Source organism: Gigantopelta aegis, chromosome 12, assembly GCF_016097555.1.
Source record: "Gigantopelta aegis isolate Gae_Host chromosome 12, Gae_host_genome, whole genome shotgun sequence".
NCBI lineage: Eukaryota > Metazoa > Mollusca > Gastropoda > Neomphalida > Peltospiridae > Gigantopelta > Gigantopelta aegis.
The window spans coordinates 32,187,599-32,202,323 of record NC_054710.1 but is presented as its reverse complement, the minus strand read 5'-3'; the positions used below and the strand labels follow the sequence as shown (position 1 = coordinate 32,202,323).

The following is a 14,725-nucleotide window of genomic DNA, read 5'->3' as shown; positions in this document are numbered from 1 at the left end:
GCTTTAATATATATTGTGAATGTTCCTGACAAAAATATTAAATTGTAAAGGTAGTTTCCTTTTCTACTCCGCTTTGGGCGGGTTATAAACCATACCTAAACTCCACATTGTACATACATTCACTTTTAAAGTATACTTTCTAAAACAATTTAATTTAAAATTAATTTTGCAGTTTCGTCTCTCCAATACATATTAACAAGAACAATAGAGCAGCATTTCTTCCCTTTATTATATAATATTACCTGCCATTCGGCTACAAGATGTATCATACAAATGTATCTTACTTTTATTAGTGTTTATAAGATGTTTGTTAGTATAAGCTACAACAATATGTGACTCTCTCACTAACTCACTCACTCATTAAGTCACCCACTCTCTGAATCATTCATACCAAATATACACACACACACTACACACACACACACACACACACCACACACCCATACACAACCACACACACAGATACACACACACAAACGCGCGCAACCACACACATCAGTACACAACCACACACACAAAACCACACACCGCACACAACACACACATATACACAAACACACTCACACACACACACACACACACACACACACACACATATATATATATATATATATATATATATATATATATATATAAAGATACACACATACACAGACACACACACATACACTCACACATACATACATACACACACACACCCATACACAACCACACACACAGATACACACACACACACGCGCGCGTGCAACCACACACACCAATACACAACCACACACACACAAAACCACACACCGCACACAACACACACAGACACACACATATACACACTCTCACATACACACACACACACATATATATATATATATATATATATATATATATATATATACACACACACACACACACACACACACACACACAGACAAACACACATACATACACTCACACACACACACACACACAAACACACACGTTTCACATGATATTATGATCTCTAACTTGAACTCTGAACTTATACTACCAGTACTGTTTCCACATGTATATATATAAATAGGAAGCTGCGATATATCAGATGACAAATATTCAATGTGTTCTAGTGTTGTCGTTAAACAAAAGAAAGTAACAAACTTCTTTTTTCGACAGACGGCCGAGGTATCTAAAATGTGTGCTTGAACCTTAATTGAATATAAACATTAATTAATTAATTAATTCTAAAAAGTCATCAGTTGTTCAGAGTTTGATAAACATGGGGATCGTCTGTCTGAATGTTCACAGTGTTCACATCATACACATTGTTCACATTGTTCACATCGTTCACAGTGTTCACATATTCCACAGTCGTGTGTTGACCTGAAATAATACAACAATAATTTACACGGTTTTCACGAAAATATGAACTGATAGACACAAATAAGCCAGGGAGCACACTAATAATAGCAGAAATTATTACATGATGTCTTTCTTTCTTTTTGTATTTCACCTATGACATCTATTTCTAAATAATGTATAACGGTAAAATAATAGCAACCTGTTTATCTTCTTTACCGTTTCTTCCTTCTATTTCCTCTCTTTTGTTTTATGTAAATTTGAAACAAGTTATAATCATTATATTTTATTTTTATTGCTTATAAAATGTTCATATCGTAAAATGTTGGGAGATGCCTTAAATAGGCTAACGCCTGTTGGCCAATCCACAGCTATTATTTGTGAACGGCAATAACTATTGTTTAAACCAATATGTTGAAGCACGACTTTAAAAATTACAATGACCTATTTGTATTTACAGCAAAATCTTTCGATTTTAATTAAATTGTGAGCGATAAAAACTGATTTATCCTACGCGAGTTTCTTGTTGAATTCCTCCTCTTTCTGACTGTGACGATGACAGCGACAACGATGATCACCAGAATGAGAACTACTGTGACACCTGAAACAACTGCTACCAGTACTGAGTCAGACGTGGAACCCGATTCTGTAGACGAAAACACAAAGAGGAATCAAGCTTTTAATATCACACAATGGTATGTAGAAGAAAACACAAAGGGAATCAAGCGTTTAATATCACACAATGGTGTGTAGAAGAAAACACAAAGGGAATCAAGCGTTTAATATCACACAATGGTGTGTAGAAGAAAACACAAAGGGAATCAAGCTTTTAATATCACACAATGGTATGAAGAAGAAAACACAAAGGGAATCAAACTTTTTAATATCACACAATGGTAGGTATACCCAGAATTCATTTTCAAATTTTCAAAGACTTTCATTTCTATATACAGTTTTAAAGTATACTTACCTTGTTATTTGTATTATATTATACTTTTCCCAACAGCACTTACCTTTTCTGACACCCAATAGCCTATTTATAGTTTTGTGCTGGGGTGTCATTAAACACTCATTCATTCATTCTTTCATTCATTCATTCGTTCGTTCGTTCGTTCTTTCGTTCTTTTGTTCGTTCATTCATTTATTCACTCATTCTTTAGCTAAATTATAAGATACATGTACATACCCTTTCTTTCGAATACAATTAACTGTAAGCTTGTACAAATACCGTTTCGATTTTTGTGTTTATGTCAATTGTATTGTTTATTTATTTGGACATTACAGGCATATAGATGATGATAATGAGATGGACGGTGAAGCCGCATAATTTTCCTTTTCGGTATGGAACTGCTTGACTGGGATGTACTCCAAGTTTGGTGTCAGTTTTAAAGCTATCTTGGTATTACCCAAGCCTGGGGTGTACAGAACCATATGCTCCAGTTGCTCAGGCGAGATACGAACCCAGTACTTACATAAACGTACGAGACAGGGGACAGGGGCAAGGGCAGGGGCAGGGGGATGCCCCCACTAGTGCTGGAGCAAAACCTCAAATTCGGGCAAAAATTATACAGATATTCGGAAAAAAAATGTGCTAACCTGAGACCTTTTTACCATGTATTTCCATCATTTTACCCTCAAAATTAGTTGTAATCCATGTAAAATGCTTAGTGATTCGTTTCAAACTTTATATAGCTGTTTGGTAGTAATGCTAATTATGAATAACTGTTGTTATCCAGATTTGGGCATTTTCGTTTAATTCGGGCAAAAGCCAGTCTGTCCCCTCTTACAAAAATGGTAGCCCGAATGCCTATGAGTACTTACTAGATTGAAGTCCAATAGCAACTCAGCCACTATTCAACCCAGGTCGGAAAACACGACAGACTTGCCAAAATTTAAATTTTAATTGTAAGCAAAGATAACGGCGAAACCGTAAACCGCGATCGAAACCGCAATAAGAAAGTGCTGAGTTGAAGTGGGATCTGGCAAAATGCTCTATCTTGTGGCTTGTCTGTAAGAGGACAGCCACTCCTAGACTACTTTACTACATCAAAGGACAGAATTGACCTCACTGGAATAAACATAGCTTTGATGTCAGATGTCAAAACAGTGATAAAATGTTGGTTCCTGTGGCACCAATCATAGTACTGCCACTACAGCTGTCAAAAAATAGTTAAAGTTTGTTTTGTTTATCAATAATTGGCTATCGGCTGTCACACATTTGCTAATATTTGACATATAGTCTTAGAGAGAAAACCCGCTGCCTTTTTCCATTAGTAGCAAGGGATCTTTTATATGCACCATCCCACGGACAGCATAGCACATACCACGGCCTTTGGTATACCAGTCGTGGTACACTGGCTGGAGCGAAAAATAGCCCAATGGGTCCACCGACGGGATCGATCCTAGACTGACCGCGCATCAAGCGAGCGCTTTACCACTGGGCTACGTCTCGCCCATCCACGGGTGTCACCAAAAGCGATGAATAGGTAAATATGCAAGCTTTCACCAAAGACATGAACAGGTATGCAAAAGTTCAAAATATGAAACAGCATCAACCATCACTTTGGTCAGTGATGCAGCCGAAAATAGTCTACACTGTCAAATAACTAGTCTCGACGGTTTCAATGAAGATGAGAGGAAACACGTTTGTGCAAGGACACCCCAGCAGATATTAAACTAAAGAGAGTAGGTGTCTTAAGATATGGTAAGGACGGTAATTATTTAGTTTTCAGAATATACTATAATGATACTCTACTCCAGACACACAGATGCCTGCGCACACATACACGTGCAATAATCAATGGATATTATAGGCCCGAATATAGGCCAACGCCTGTTGGCCAATCCTGAGACTGCTAATTTTTTTGAACGGCAACAAACATTGTTTAAAGGGATATTCCTGAATTTGCTGTATTGTAAGATGTTTCAAACTAATAAAATATTTTTACGATCAAACTTACATATTACATATATTTTCTTGTTTAGAATATCAGTGTCTGCATATTCAATGTGTTTCTGGTCGTCTTAATATTTGTAAGAAGCCCAAACTGGATACTGTCTTCAAATAATTTCGTACAAACGAAAACCTCCCCAATATTTCAGGAAATAATATGAAATTTAACCTAGTTCAAATATTAGAACGATTAGAAACAAGTTTAATATATGGCCACTAATATTTTATGCTGAAAAATATATTTGATATTTTATTACAATCGTTAAAAAGTCTCTGTTAGTCGATAACATCTTAAAATTGCAGCACACTCAGGAATATCCCTTTAAACCAATGACTGTTTAGTAACACGTCGTCTCGAAAAGAAAGAGACATGGACATATTGGATGTAGAATGAATCCAATGTTTGGGAACTTGTAGCGAATCTGTTAGAAATACATTGTGTTTTTACTGTCCTTTACTTTTGTAATATTAATTTAAAAACACCACCACCAACAACATGACATAAACGTCGCATATTTTATACAATTACCTACGTGAAACTACTTTTAAAGTTGTGTACAAATGGCCGCACCCATATATGTTACAGACATCCAACTTATAAAGTCCCAGGTCAGCTTCATTTAATTTTAAAATCTTCAATGTGATTGAGTACCCGTCATCTTTCACAGTAATACCATAGATATGTAACGTCACTTCTGTCGTAGACACTCGACCTGTTAAGTGCTGATCACGTCCGTTTATCCACATGTGCAAAGTAATGTTGGAATTGCTGAATATCTTTCTCTCCAAAACAACAGTGTTACCAAGGACAGCGGACACAGTCTGATTCTGTTTTGATTCAGCATCGAAAATAGGTTTTTCTGTAAATATATAAAATGTGAGGCAAGAGGAATTGAAAGACAATCACGTACCTAAATGTCATAAATTCCCTGTAAATATTCACCGAGACAATCACCAATACGCATGCAAAGACACACTAAAATGCAATGACATTTATGGATGTATACCACCAAATCAAATCCCATAGACGATAATAGTAGCATATGTGGCTAAAAGTCCTACATGCAGCCTATCAACTGACATATACACCATATATATAAAGCAAATTACAAAACATAGGGGTTAAGCTGATCATTTCAGACATAACGAGTACATATGAGTACCCTAGTTCTGCACAGAAAATGTCATGCTATTTTTAGTAGGACCCCGCACACGTTTCAAGCACAACGGTAGTTGGTACATTGACTCTAATTCAAATTAAACCACAGGAATTTAATGGCCATATGAACCAACTTTTTAGCACAACAAACACTCTCACATTTATCACAAATGGCAGAACCCAGCAGGACTTGTGCTATTAACTGCTCTATCTAAAGTTAAATGCATCTCAAACTTTGACCTAGCCAGATATTACTTGGTCACACACTTACTTGTGAATTGAAAATAACTGTTTTACAAAACTACAACACAACTAGTCAATTACCAATATGCATGAAGTGGCGGCAGTGGGTTTGTTCTCTCACAATCTTTGCGAATCTTAATCATATGCAATAAGCCTATTTATGAAAATAGCTAAATATTCACATACCACCAAATTCTACTGACGTAAAACCAGTTTGAACTTTGACCTTGTTCAACCCATCAATGCCATTACTAGCACCACACTGGTACCTGCCTGAATCAGCATATGTCACGTTATAAATCGTCAAGACGTTTTTGTTAAATTCCACGAGTTGTCCTGGTAACTCTCTGATTCTGTACTTATTCCAGAAGTGGATGAATGGAGTGAAACCGTACGTCTCTGGACGCCCTTCTGTTTCGCATATCACCTTCAGACTCTTCTCACTCGAGTTAAAGTCATATCGTACTGTCACATCAGGAGCATCTATGTCAATAAAGATCATATACTGGGACCCACTCTAAAATAACAATAAACGTGTGCATTTGCATACTTTGGATGTTTGTGTATTTAATCACAAAATGCTAAAACTGATACGTATTTAGTTAATTCACTAAGACACTTACTTAATTTGTTTGACATCCAGTAAAATTATGCTGGTATGTCGTTGAACACTAGTTCATACATTCATGTAATTGGTCAAATCTTTAAAAATAACATATAATTATAATAACACAATTTATGAAATTTAACGGATTTTCCTCATGCCATATGCATTTTGTTTGAAACTTAAAATCATATACTGATCAATATTTGGATAAAAAAGTATAAAACTGTATATTTTAATGGATTAAACTATGTTAACATATTTAAATATATCACATATCGGATATAATCACATACATTGTCATAAATGCCTGCACTACATTAAAATCACCCAATATTTTGCGAGCATAGCTGGATCATAGTCACCATGGAGTAAGTTTTGCATAAAATGAAAAACATTGAGACAAATCACAAGATGGTGTGGTATCAATATGATTATGAACTTGGAGAACACTGTTAATTATAGATATTATGCGCGCGCGTGCGTGAAATATAAGACAAGGGTTTTGCAAATGAAGTCCCGAAAATGATTATTATAAGAGATCATGAAAAGATAATGACCATTAAATATATATTATACATGAGTGGTGCACGGACGAGTGTTGTGGTATGGCTGTTTTCGGAGCAGGTGTGAGTGCGATATAGCCAGTAATGGTGAAGGGTGTCATATCATGTTAGTTGATATTTTTATTTGTAACAAATTATAATTTATTCATTGTTGAGCTATTTTTTCTGAACGTTTAGCATTTCATACGTAATAGGGTATTTCATTTCTGTGATATTAATAACTATTATCTCAGTGTATTTCATTGTCGTGTCCGTTTTTGCTGTCATAATGAAAATATCTTTGTTCAAACGTACGGTACATGACATTCCTCAACATGGACAACTAACATGTTTAATAATAAATGTTTAAAATGTTGGTACCTTTTGTTTTAGTAACAACCGTGACCTATATACAATACCTATAATCCAACAATATGTGACTTACAACGTGATGACATGTAATTGATAATCGTTTTTTACTAACCGACCATCAATACTTACGGTTAACCAGGATGGTCACAGTCGTAGTTAGATTATATCGACCAGTGATGTGGATGGCTGAACACTGACAGGTGTGATTGTGGATGTTTCTCCACACTTTAAGAGATATACGACCTACAGCTCCATCATGTGCCTGAGGTGCACGCTCTTTAATACCATCGCACACTATACTAATGTTTGACACACTGGGCTTTCCCCCAGTGACTTCACATGATAGGTGTAGCATGGCGCCTTCGCGAGTTACGATTTCTGAATCATGTGGCGCATTTGAATTATTGTCTTGCTTTATCACTGGATGTGCCAATGGTGGATCTGATAAAACAGAAAATAGCTAAATAATATCCATTCATACAAATCATAAAAAATGTTTGTTCAAATATAAAATATAATACGGAGCTGATTAGGGCTACTATAAATAAGTGTACCTCCAAAGAAACAAAACAAAAAAACCCGAACAAAAAGCCCCCAAAACCCCACCCCAAAAACAAAAACAAAAACAAAACAAAAACAAAACAAATAAGAACCAAACACAAAAAAGTCCAAAGACAAACAGAACTAACCAATTGTTAATAAAATCAGAACTTTTGGACGAGGCATCAAAATACTGACAATGTAAAGATTTTTTTATATATAAATATACAAACAAAATCTAATTGCGTGGAACTGTTGTGTTGTTATTCAGGTAAACAGTTCTGAGCTTTTTTTTTTTACTTACATGTTAAATTCATGACTTTAACATTTGACGTTGTTGTCATGTTCGTATCTGCATTAAAAGCTTTGCATAGAATTTTGTTTCCATCTTGATACCAGTGTGGAATAAATTTAAGCTCCTGAGTGTATGCGTCGTAATGTTTAGATACATTCAGATTGTTTTCGATTCGTGCTCCAGACGTTTTGTTTATCCACGTGAACTCTGCTCGTCCTGTCATGTTGCTTGTGGTACAGGTCAAATTAATTGAGTTCAAACCGTCAGCATCAAACATTTTCTTATTTCCAGTAAGAGTAACACCTGAAACTAGAAAGTGACGTACATGTAGTCTGGGTTAGTGAGAACCACGTATTGGTTTTCAAATCCAAATTTATAAAATTAGTTTTTCCATTTGCCATTATACAAAACAAAATTAGACATGTTTCCCTCTGGAGAAAACAAGTATTAATTATTTTGAATTTCTTATTTTATGTTAGGAATAATATATTTCCGATGTTAAATAAAAAGAACACTAGAAACTGAATTAATTTCAACTTATTTTCGTGATTATATCCAATTAAGGTTCAAGCATCCTGTCCTGGGTACACACTTCAGCTATCTGGGCTGTCTGTCCTGGACAGTGAGTTATTTGTTAGTGGTTATCAAGAGAGAAGAGGGTGTAGTGGTCTTACACCTACTCATTAAGTCGTTAAAACCCGCTTTGGGTGGGAGCCAGTACTGGGATGTGAACCCAGTACCTACCAGCCTTACGTCCGATGGGTTAACCACGACACCAACGAGGCCGGTTATTAATTATTAAATATAATCTTCATTGCAAGCACGTTTATAATGTAATAAATTGAATGATTCATTGTCGTATATGTCAAATACATATTATGCCATTACAAATTTATGCTAAATGTAAAAAAATCAATAAATAAATCAATCCCTATCTTATTTTTAGAAGTAGGAATCAAATATTTCTGTCATGGTGCTTGGACGACTAAATGGATGGTTAACTAAATACAAACACGAAGAATAAACCGGCTATTGGGTGTCAGGTCAGGTCAGGTCAGAGAGTTTAACGTGACATTCAGAGCAAGCTGTATATGAAAGAATGTATGACTGACTGACATCAGTATAGAAATTCTACATTTTATAATGAATGTTAATGTTGTGTAAAATACAAACATAATGGGTAAATATATTTAAAATCCTGAATAACAGTAAGTATATTTTAATATTTTCAAAACTTGTCTTCTACCAAAATGCATTGAGGTGGAGAATCCATCTTGGGAAAACAGATGAATGCGTTCAGTACATACGGCCGAAATAAGCTCAACGCAAATCACTTCCATACTTTCATTTTCGATGTTGTCAGTAATTTATATGTTAATGTGTTAGCGCGAGATGGAGAATTGACAAGAAATAATCTCTACATTAGCAGCACATTGTGTTTAATATGCATCTCTCACAGCTAGATCGTCTCCGCTATTTACGTGTGTTTTATGAACTTGTGTAATAAAGTACTGACATAATATACTAGTGATGCATTATACTTACAATAGAGGAAAACAAAGTTGCTGATATACACAGGTCCAGAGGCTCCATCACTGTCAACAGAAGAACAGATCCACTGTGTGAAGTCGACTGTACTGAATGATTTTATTATTACTCTGTAAATTAAGGTATCGTTCCTAGGTCCACTACACTGACATTCATATCCACTTAATACGTCATGAGTCGTGTTACAATATACATTCCCTGATCTGTACCAAAGGATCTGACAAATCCTCACGTTGTTGCGTTCAAACACGATGCTTCTATTTTGAATTTTCTTTGCGACAGCACAGTGAAGATTATATCTCCAGCCGAGCTTTATCGGAGATGAAGACGGTATGAGCTTGATCGCTCCGACTGCAAGAAAAAAATAATACGGAAACAAAACTCAAAGAAAATATCTAACAAACAAAGCAAACATATATACCCTCCCCCTCGCCAGGTAAACTCTGGTAAGCTGTATGCATATGTATTCTTAGACGTATGTGAGTGTTTAATATGTGTATGTACTATAGTCCTGTTCAATTGTTTAGACCCTAAGGTTTTTGTAAAATGGAAATAAGTCAACTTCGTGCATTTTAGATGATGAATTGTGTATAAAACCTGTCGGAGGTTGGGTTTGTATTCATGCAAATGTTAAGAAAACAAGGATTGAATAGGAATTAAACGTAACATTTGCAAAAAACTTAGGGTCTAAACAATTAAACAGGATTATGGTGTTTGTCAGTGCATATTTCTGCGTCTCTGTGAGTATATGTATGTCAGAGTGTATATGTATGTGTGCGTGTGTCTGATAGTGTACGTGTGTGTCAGAGTACATTGTGTGTATCTGTATTTGTATGGATAGCGTGTCTGTGTTGTATAGTAATATTAGACAATAACCCTAAGATCTGTTCTCCGGTTTGCCGACGTAGATCGGTGTTTTCAGCTACTGTCACACACCAACAGTTGACGGTGGACAATGTGAAAAGACAATAGGTGTATGCCTATTGTTTCCGTTTATTTATTCTTTTTTTTTATTTGTTCATTTCAGTCTGTAAATATTCTTTTGTTATAAATGCTTGGATTGGTCCAAATAATATCATTTGATTTTTAGTTTTTAAAACGACGTTCAAACTGCATGGATCTCAGTTTTGCACTACTTTTGGCAATCCTTAAGAACCAAAGTAAATAATTTCAGGTGTTTTCATTATTTAAAATTAATAAAATAACTGTTGACATTAGTTGTTAATATTGAATCACTAAATGTTGTTCGTATTAATATATGAAAGAATGTAAAAATCTCCCCACTAAGCTACTGATGAAAAAACAAAATCCGAAAAAGAAGAAATAATTCGTTTGTTATTTCATAGTATTTTGTATTAATACAATTATACAAATTGAACATGCTAATCTTTGTCGATCATACACATATGAACCACAGGACCGCTATATAGTGAATAATACACGAGTGGCCGTTAGATACCATTTATACGTTTTAAACAACGAATTGTGAGATAAATGGTATCTGACGGACAAAATGTATTATTCTATTTCCTACATATCCTAAAAAAACAAGGTTTTAATCAAAATTTAACATCTTTTTCGACTAAAACATATTTACAACCCTTTGTACTTGTAGCTGACTTACGCATCACAGACACATGACTGCCAGGTTAACTATACGTCACGGTGTAATCGATTTCCATCGTGCTATTGTTCATTAGATGTATGCAGTGGTAACCTGGTCATCACCTAGGAGCAGACAGTCGTATGTCTTGAAATTGTTAACACGCGTAAGTTTGTAAACAAGCATGTGTTATCATAAATAACGCATGGTGTTTTCACCAACGGGCCTGCAAGAAACACACTTATGTACGAACTGCTTCGTGTTAACTCGCTACGCCATTCACATAGTGTGTAAAGCGGTTCTGTCGTCATACTTGTGTAAACGACAAAAATTAACATGCTACAATTTATAATTAAAACGTTTCAGATGTTATAAAAATAATAACCATTACATACGTCACAAGTTAATAACGTCATTAATTAACAGCTTTAGTCTGGCATATTAATACAGATCCAAGCAGATGTGTTTTTACCAAAGTGTCTAACTAAAATAAAGCACAGCAATGCAGTTTGCCTTACATATGGGAGATATGCGGACACTAGTGAATACATTAGTTTGTAATATAACCGAGTCTAAATAAAATTTATATTCCATTAAAGGCTTTTGAAGGAGATATCGCTGACAATGTAATTTGCGATATCTCCTTTTGGTATTCTCCTAGGAGATATCGCTTCTTATAATCGTGATTGGTCAAATTTTAATCACAAGACTTTATGTTGTTACGTCACTGTGTATGTTTCAGCGTAAAACCTATCATTAGTGACGTCAAGCCACTGTCGTTCTGCTAGTTAACGAGTATACCGCTGCCAAATATAACGACATTCAACCCACATTACTGACATTGTTTCCAATTGTCATAAATGAAAAGAATGATAATGGATGATATCAAGAATATCCCACTCGTGTGGTGTAATATCATAATTTATCAGCACGAGTTGATAAAAGTATAAAAAAAATCCTCGGAAAGCCTCGGATTTTATACGTTTATCATAATATATGATATCACAAGACATCTTATGATATCACAAGACACTCGTGGAGTATTCTCTATATATTGCAAAATGTAGTCTTTACCTTCAGAAGTATTCACAGAACTCCACAACACAGATATCAACAGGATTAGAAAAACGAACTTCATGATCTACTAAATTAAACTTGTTCTTCTGCACTGAACGAGTTGAGAGTTTACAAATCCAAACGTCATTCCAAGTAAGCTAGGTTTTAAGCATAGACTACACTGATTTCTACATGTTGTGATTGGTCGTACTTTAAATGTTTATATTGTATAGAAGCCCAATGTGTGATGTGAGGCGATATCACAGGTAAGAAATATAAAGGGTTTTTTCTCTTGTTCGGTTCAACTTCCTGGTCTCTGCGCCACACCAAAATAGATTGTGTATACAATGTTTTTCATCAGACGTAGAGACTTACTGTTATGAATTAATACAGGTTTTAATAGCGCGACATTTCCAAATTTTTCCATGACACATTTAATTGTTTTTAATATTAAACTTTACAGTGGACTCGTCTATATTTAAAAACAAATACTTACCAGTATTATAATGTTCGTCATTTGTGAGGTATAATAACCAGATTTATGATGGTCGTTTGGTTTCTTGAACAAATTCCAACCGCAGGGTATAAGGCAGTAGATTAAGTCCCTGTATATAGGCGTCGGAAGATGATAGCGATTGGGGTGGTGGGGTTAAATATATTATATTAATCTCGTTTTGAACTGGGGATGCCAACGCATTATCGTCCGTCTATTATGGCTGTCTTTTTGTATGTCTGTCTGTTCCCCCTGTCACTGTCTTTGTCTGTCTCCGTGTTCCTGCCTGTCTCTGTATCCCTGTCTGTTAAGGTCTCTGTCTCTGTCTGTCTGCCTGTCACTGTCTTTGTCTGTCTCTGTGTTCCTGCCTGTCTCTGTATCCCTTTCTGTTAAGGTCTCTGTCTCTGTTTGTCTGTCTGCCTGGGTTCGGATCCCAGTCGAGGCATGGGATTTTTAATCCAGATACCGACTCCAAACCCTGAGTGAGTGCTCCGCAAGGCTCAAAGGGTAGGTGTAAACAACTTGCACCGACCAGTGATCCATAACTGGTTCAACAAAGGCCATGGTTTGTGCTATCCTGCCTGTGGGAAGCGCAAATAAAAGATCCCTTGCTGCTAATCGGAGAGTAGCCCATGTAGTGGCGACAGCGGGTTTCCTCTCAAAATCTGTGTGGTCCTTAACCATATGTCTGACGCCATATAACCGTAAATAAAATGTGTTGAGTGCGTCGTTAAATAAAACATTTCTCTCTCTCTCTCTGTTTCTTTCTTTCTCTCTCTGTTTTTTCTCTGTCTCTGTATCTCTGTCTGTCTCTCTGTCTCTCTCTCTCCCAAGCGTCGAAACCGAATAACCATGCGTAACATACCAAATAGTCATAGCTTAAAATCTCTCTCTCTCTCTCTCTCTCTCTCTCTCTCTCTCTCTCTCTCTCTCTCTCTCTCTCTCTCTCTCTCTCTCTCTCTCTCTCTCTCTCTCTCTCTCTCTCTCTCTCTCTCTCTCAAGTATCGAAACCGATTAGCCATGCGTGACATACCAAATTGTGCCGAGGTATTTCTTTTCTTTCCTATGATGTATTTCTCATTGGTATTGGGGTACACCCTCAATAGACGAACAATGTCTTTCTGTGTAAAAACTATTTTCACTGCCAGCCGCTATTACTAAACATAATGCATGAATATAAATGACGGTTAAATGTATGTCACTGCACACATTGGAATAAGCACATGACTGCACATTGAATATCAATAGGGTTTTGTATTGAGGCCAACAAATGTTCGTTAAGGGAGGTGCTGGGTGTATGATAGGGGGTACTCATGTGTACAGGTGTCTGTGTGTATAGATGTGTTTGTGTTTGTGTGTTGAGTATGCGCGTATGTGTGTTTTCATTTATGTACAGATATTTGTGTGTATGTGTGTTTATGCATGTGTATGTGTGTATGTGTGTATGTATGTATGTGTGCGTACGAGAACGTGTGTATGTGTGTTTATGCATGTGTGTGTATGTATGTGTGTATGTATGTATGTATGTATGTATGTATTTGTGCGTGTGTTTGTGTGTGTATTGTTAGGCTTGGGCACATAAATACTTGTTCTACATTAGATAACTATGCATTGCCATTTCTATGGCCATTTTGCTCACTGAACACGAATCTGCTAAAACTGTTTTGTTTACGACCACGTTTTATATCCGGAACTTTAATGTACTAGTATTCAAAATGGTGACCAAATTTCCTCTCATCCTGTACTGTTTTTACACACGGTGTGGACAGAACATGATACTTGTTCGGTTAGGTCTATCGACAGGCTCACGAAATGCATTTTACCATGGACCATGTTTCCTATTGACCTGATAACCCTACCTAATAATTCAAAGTGTTATCATGTCACTAGGAAATGTATTATGCGCATGCCGGGTTTTTGCTCAATTTTCAGGTAGATGGTTTTCGACTCTCAGTTTGGCCAGCGATGAAGTTAGACGTGGTTTTCAT

The 14,725-nt window shown here is 36.0% G+C and overlaps 1 protein-coding gene across 1 annotated transcript; it reads right to left on the bottom strand.

Moving 5' to 3' along the window:
• Nucleotides 1-863: 863 nt before the first annotated feature.
• LOC121386745 lies at nt 864-12,436 on the bottom strand. Its single transcript, XM_041517745.1, has 8 exons — nt 12,263-12,436; nt 9,583-9,936; nt 8,047-8,346; nt 7,332-7,643; nt 5,868-6,164; nt 4,813-5,139; nt 1,841-1,972; nt 864-1,350 (listed from the first exon to the last, which is right to left on the bottom strand). Exons 1-8 carry the CDS (start codon nt 12,324-12,326, stop codon nt 1,223-1,225), a joined length of 1,914 nt encoding a protein of 637 aa, XP_041373679.1. The 5' UTR covers nt 12,327-12,436; the 3' UTR covers nt 864-1,222.
• Between the last annotated feature and the right edge of the window lie 2,289 nt (nt 12,437-14,725).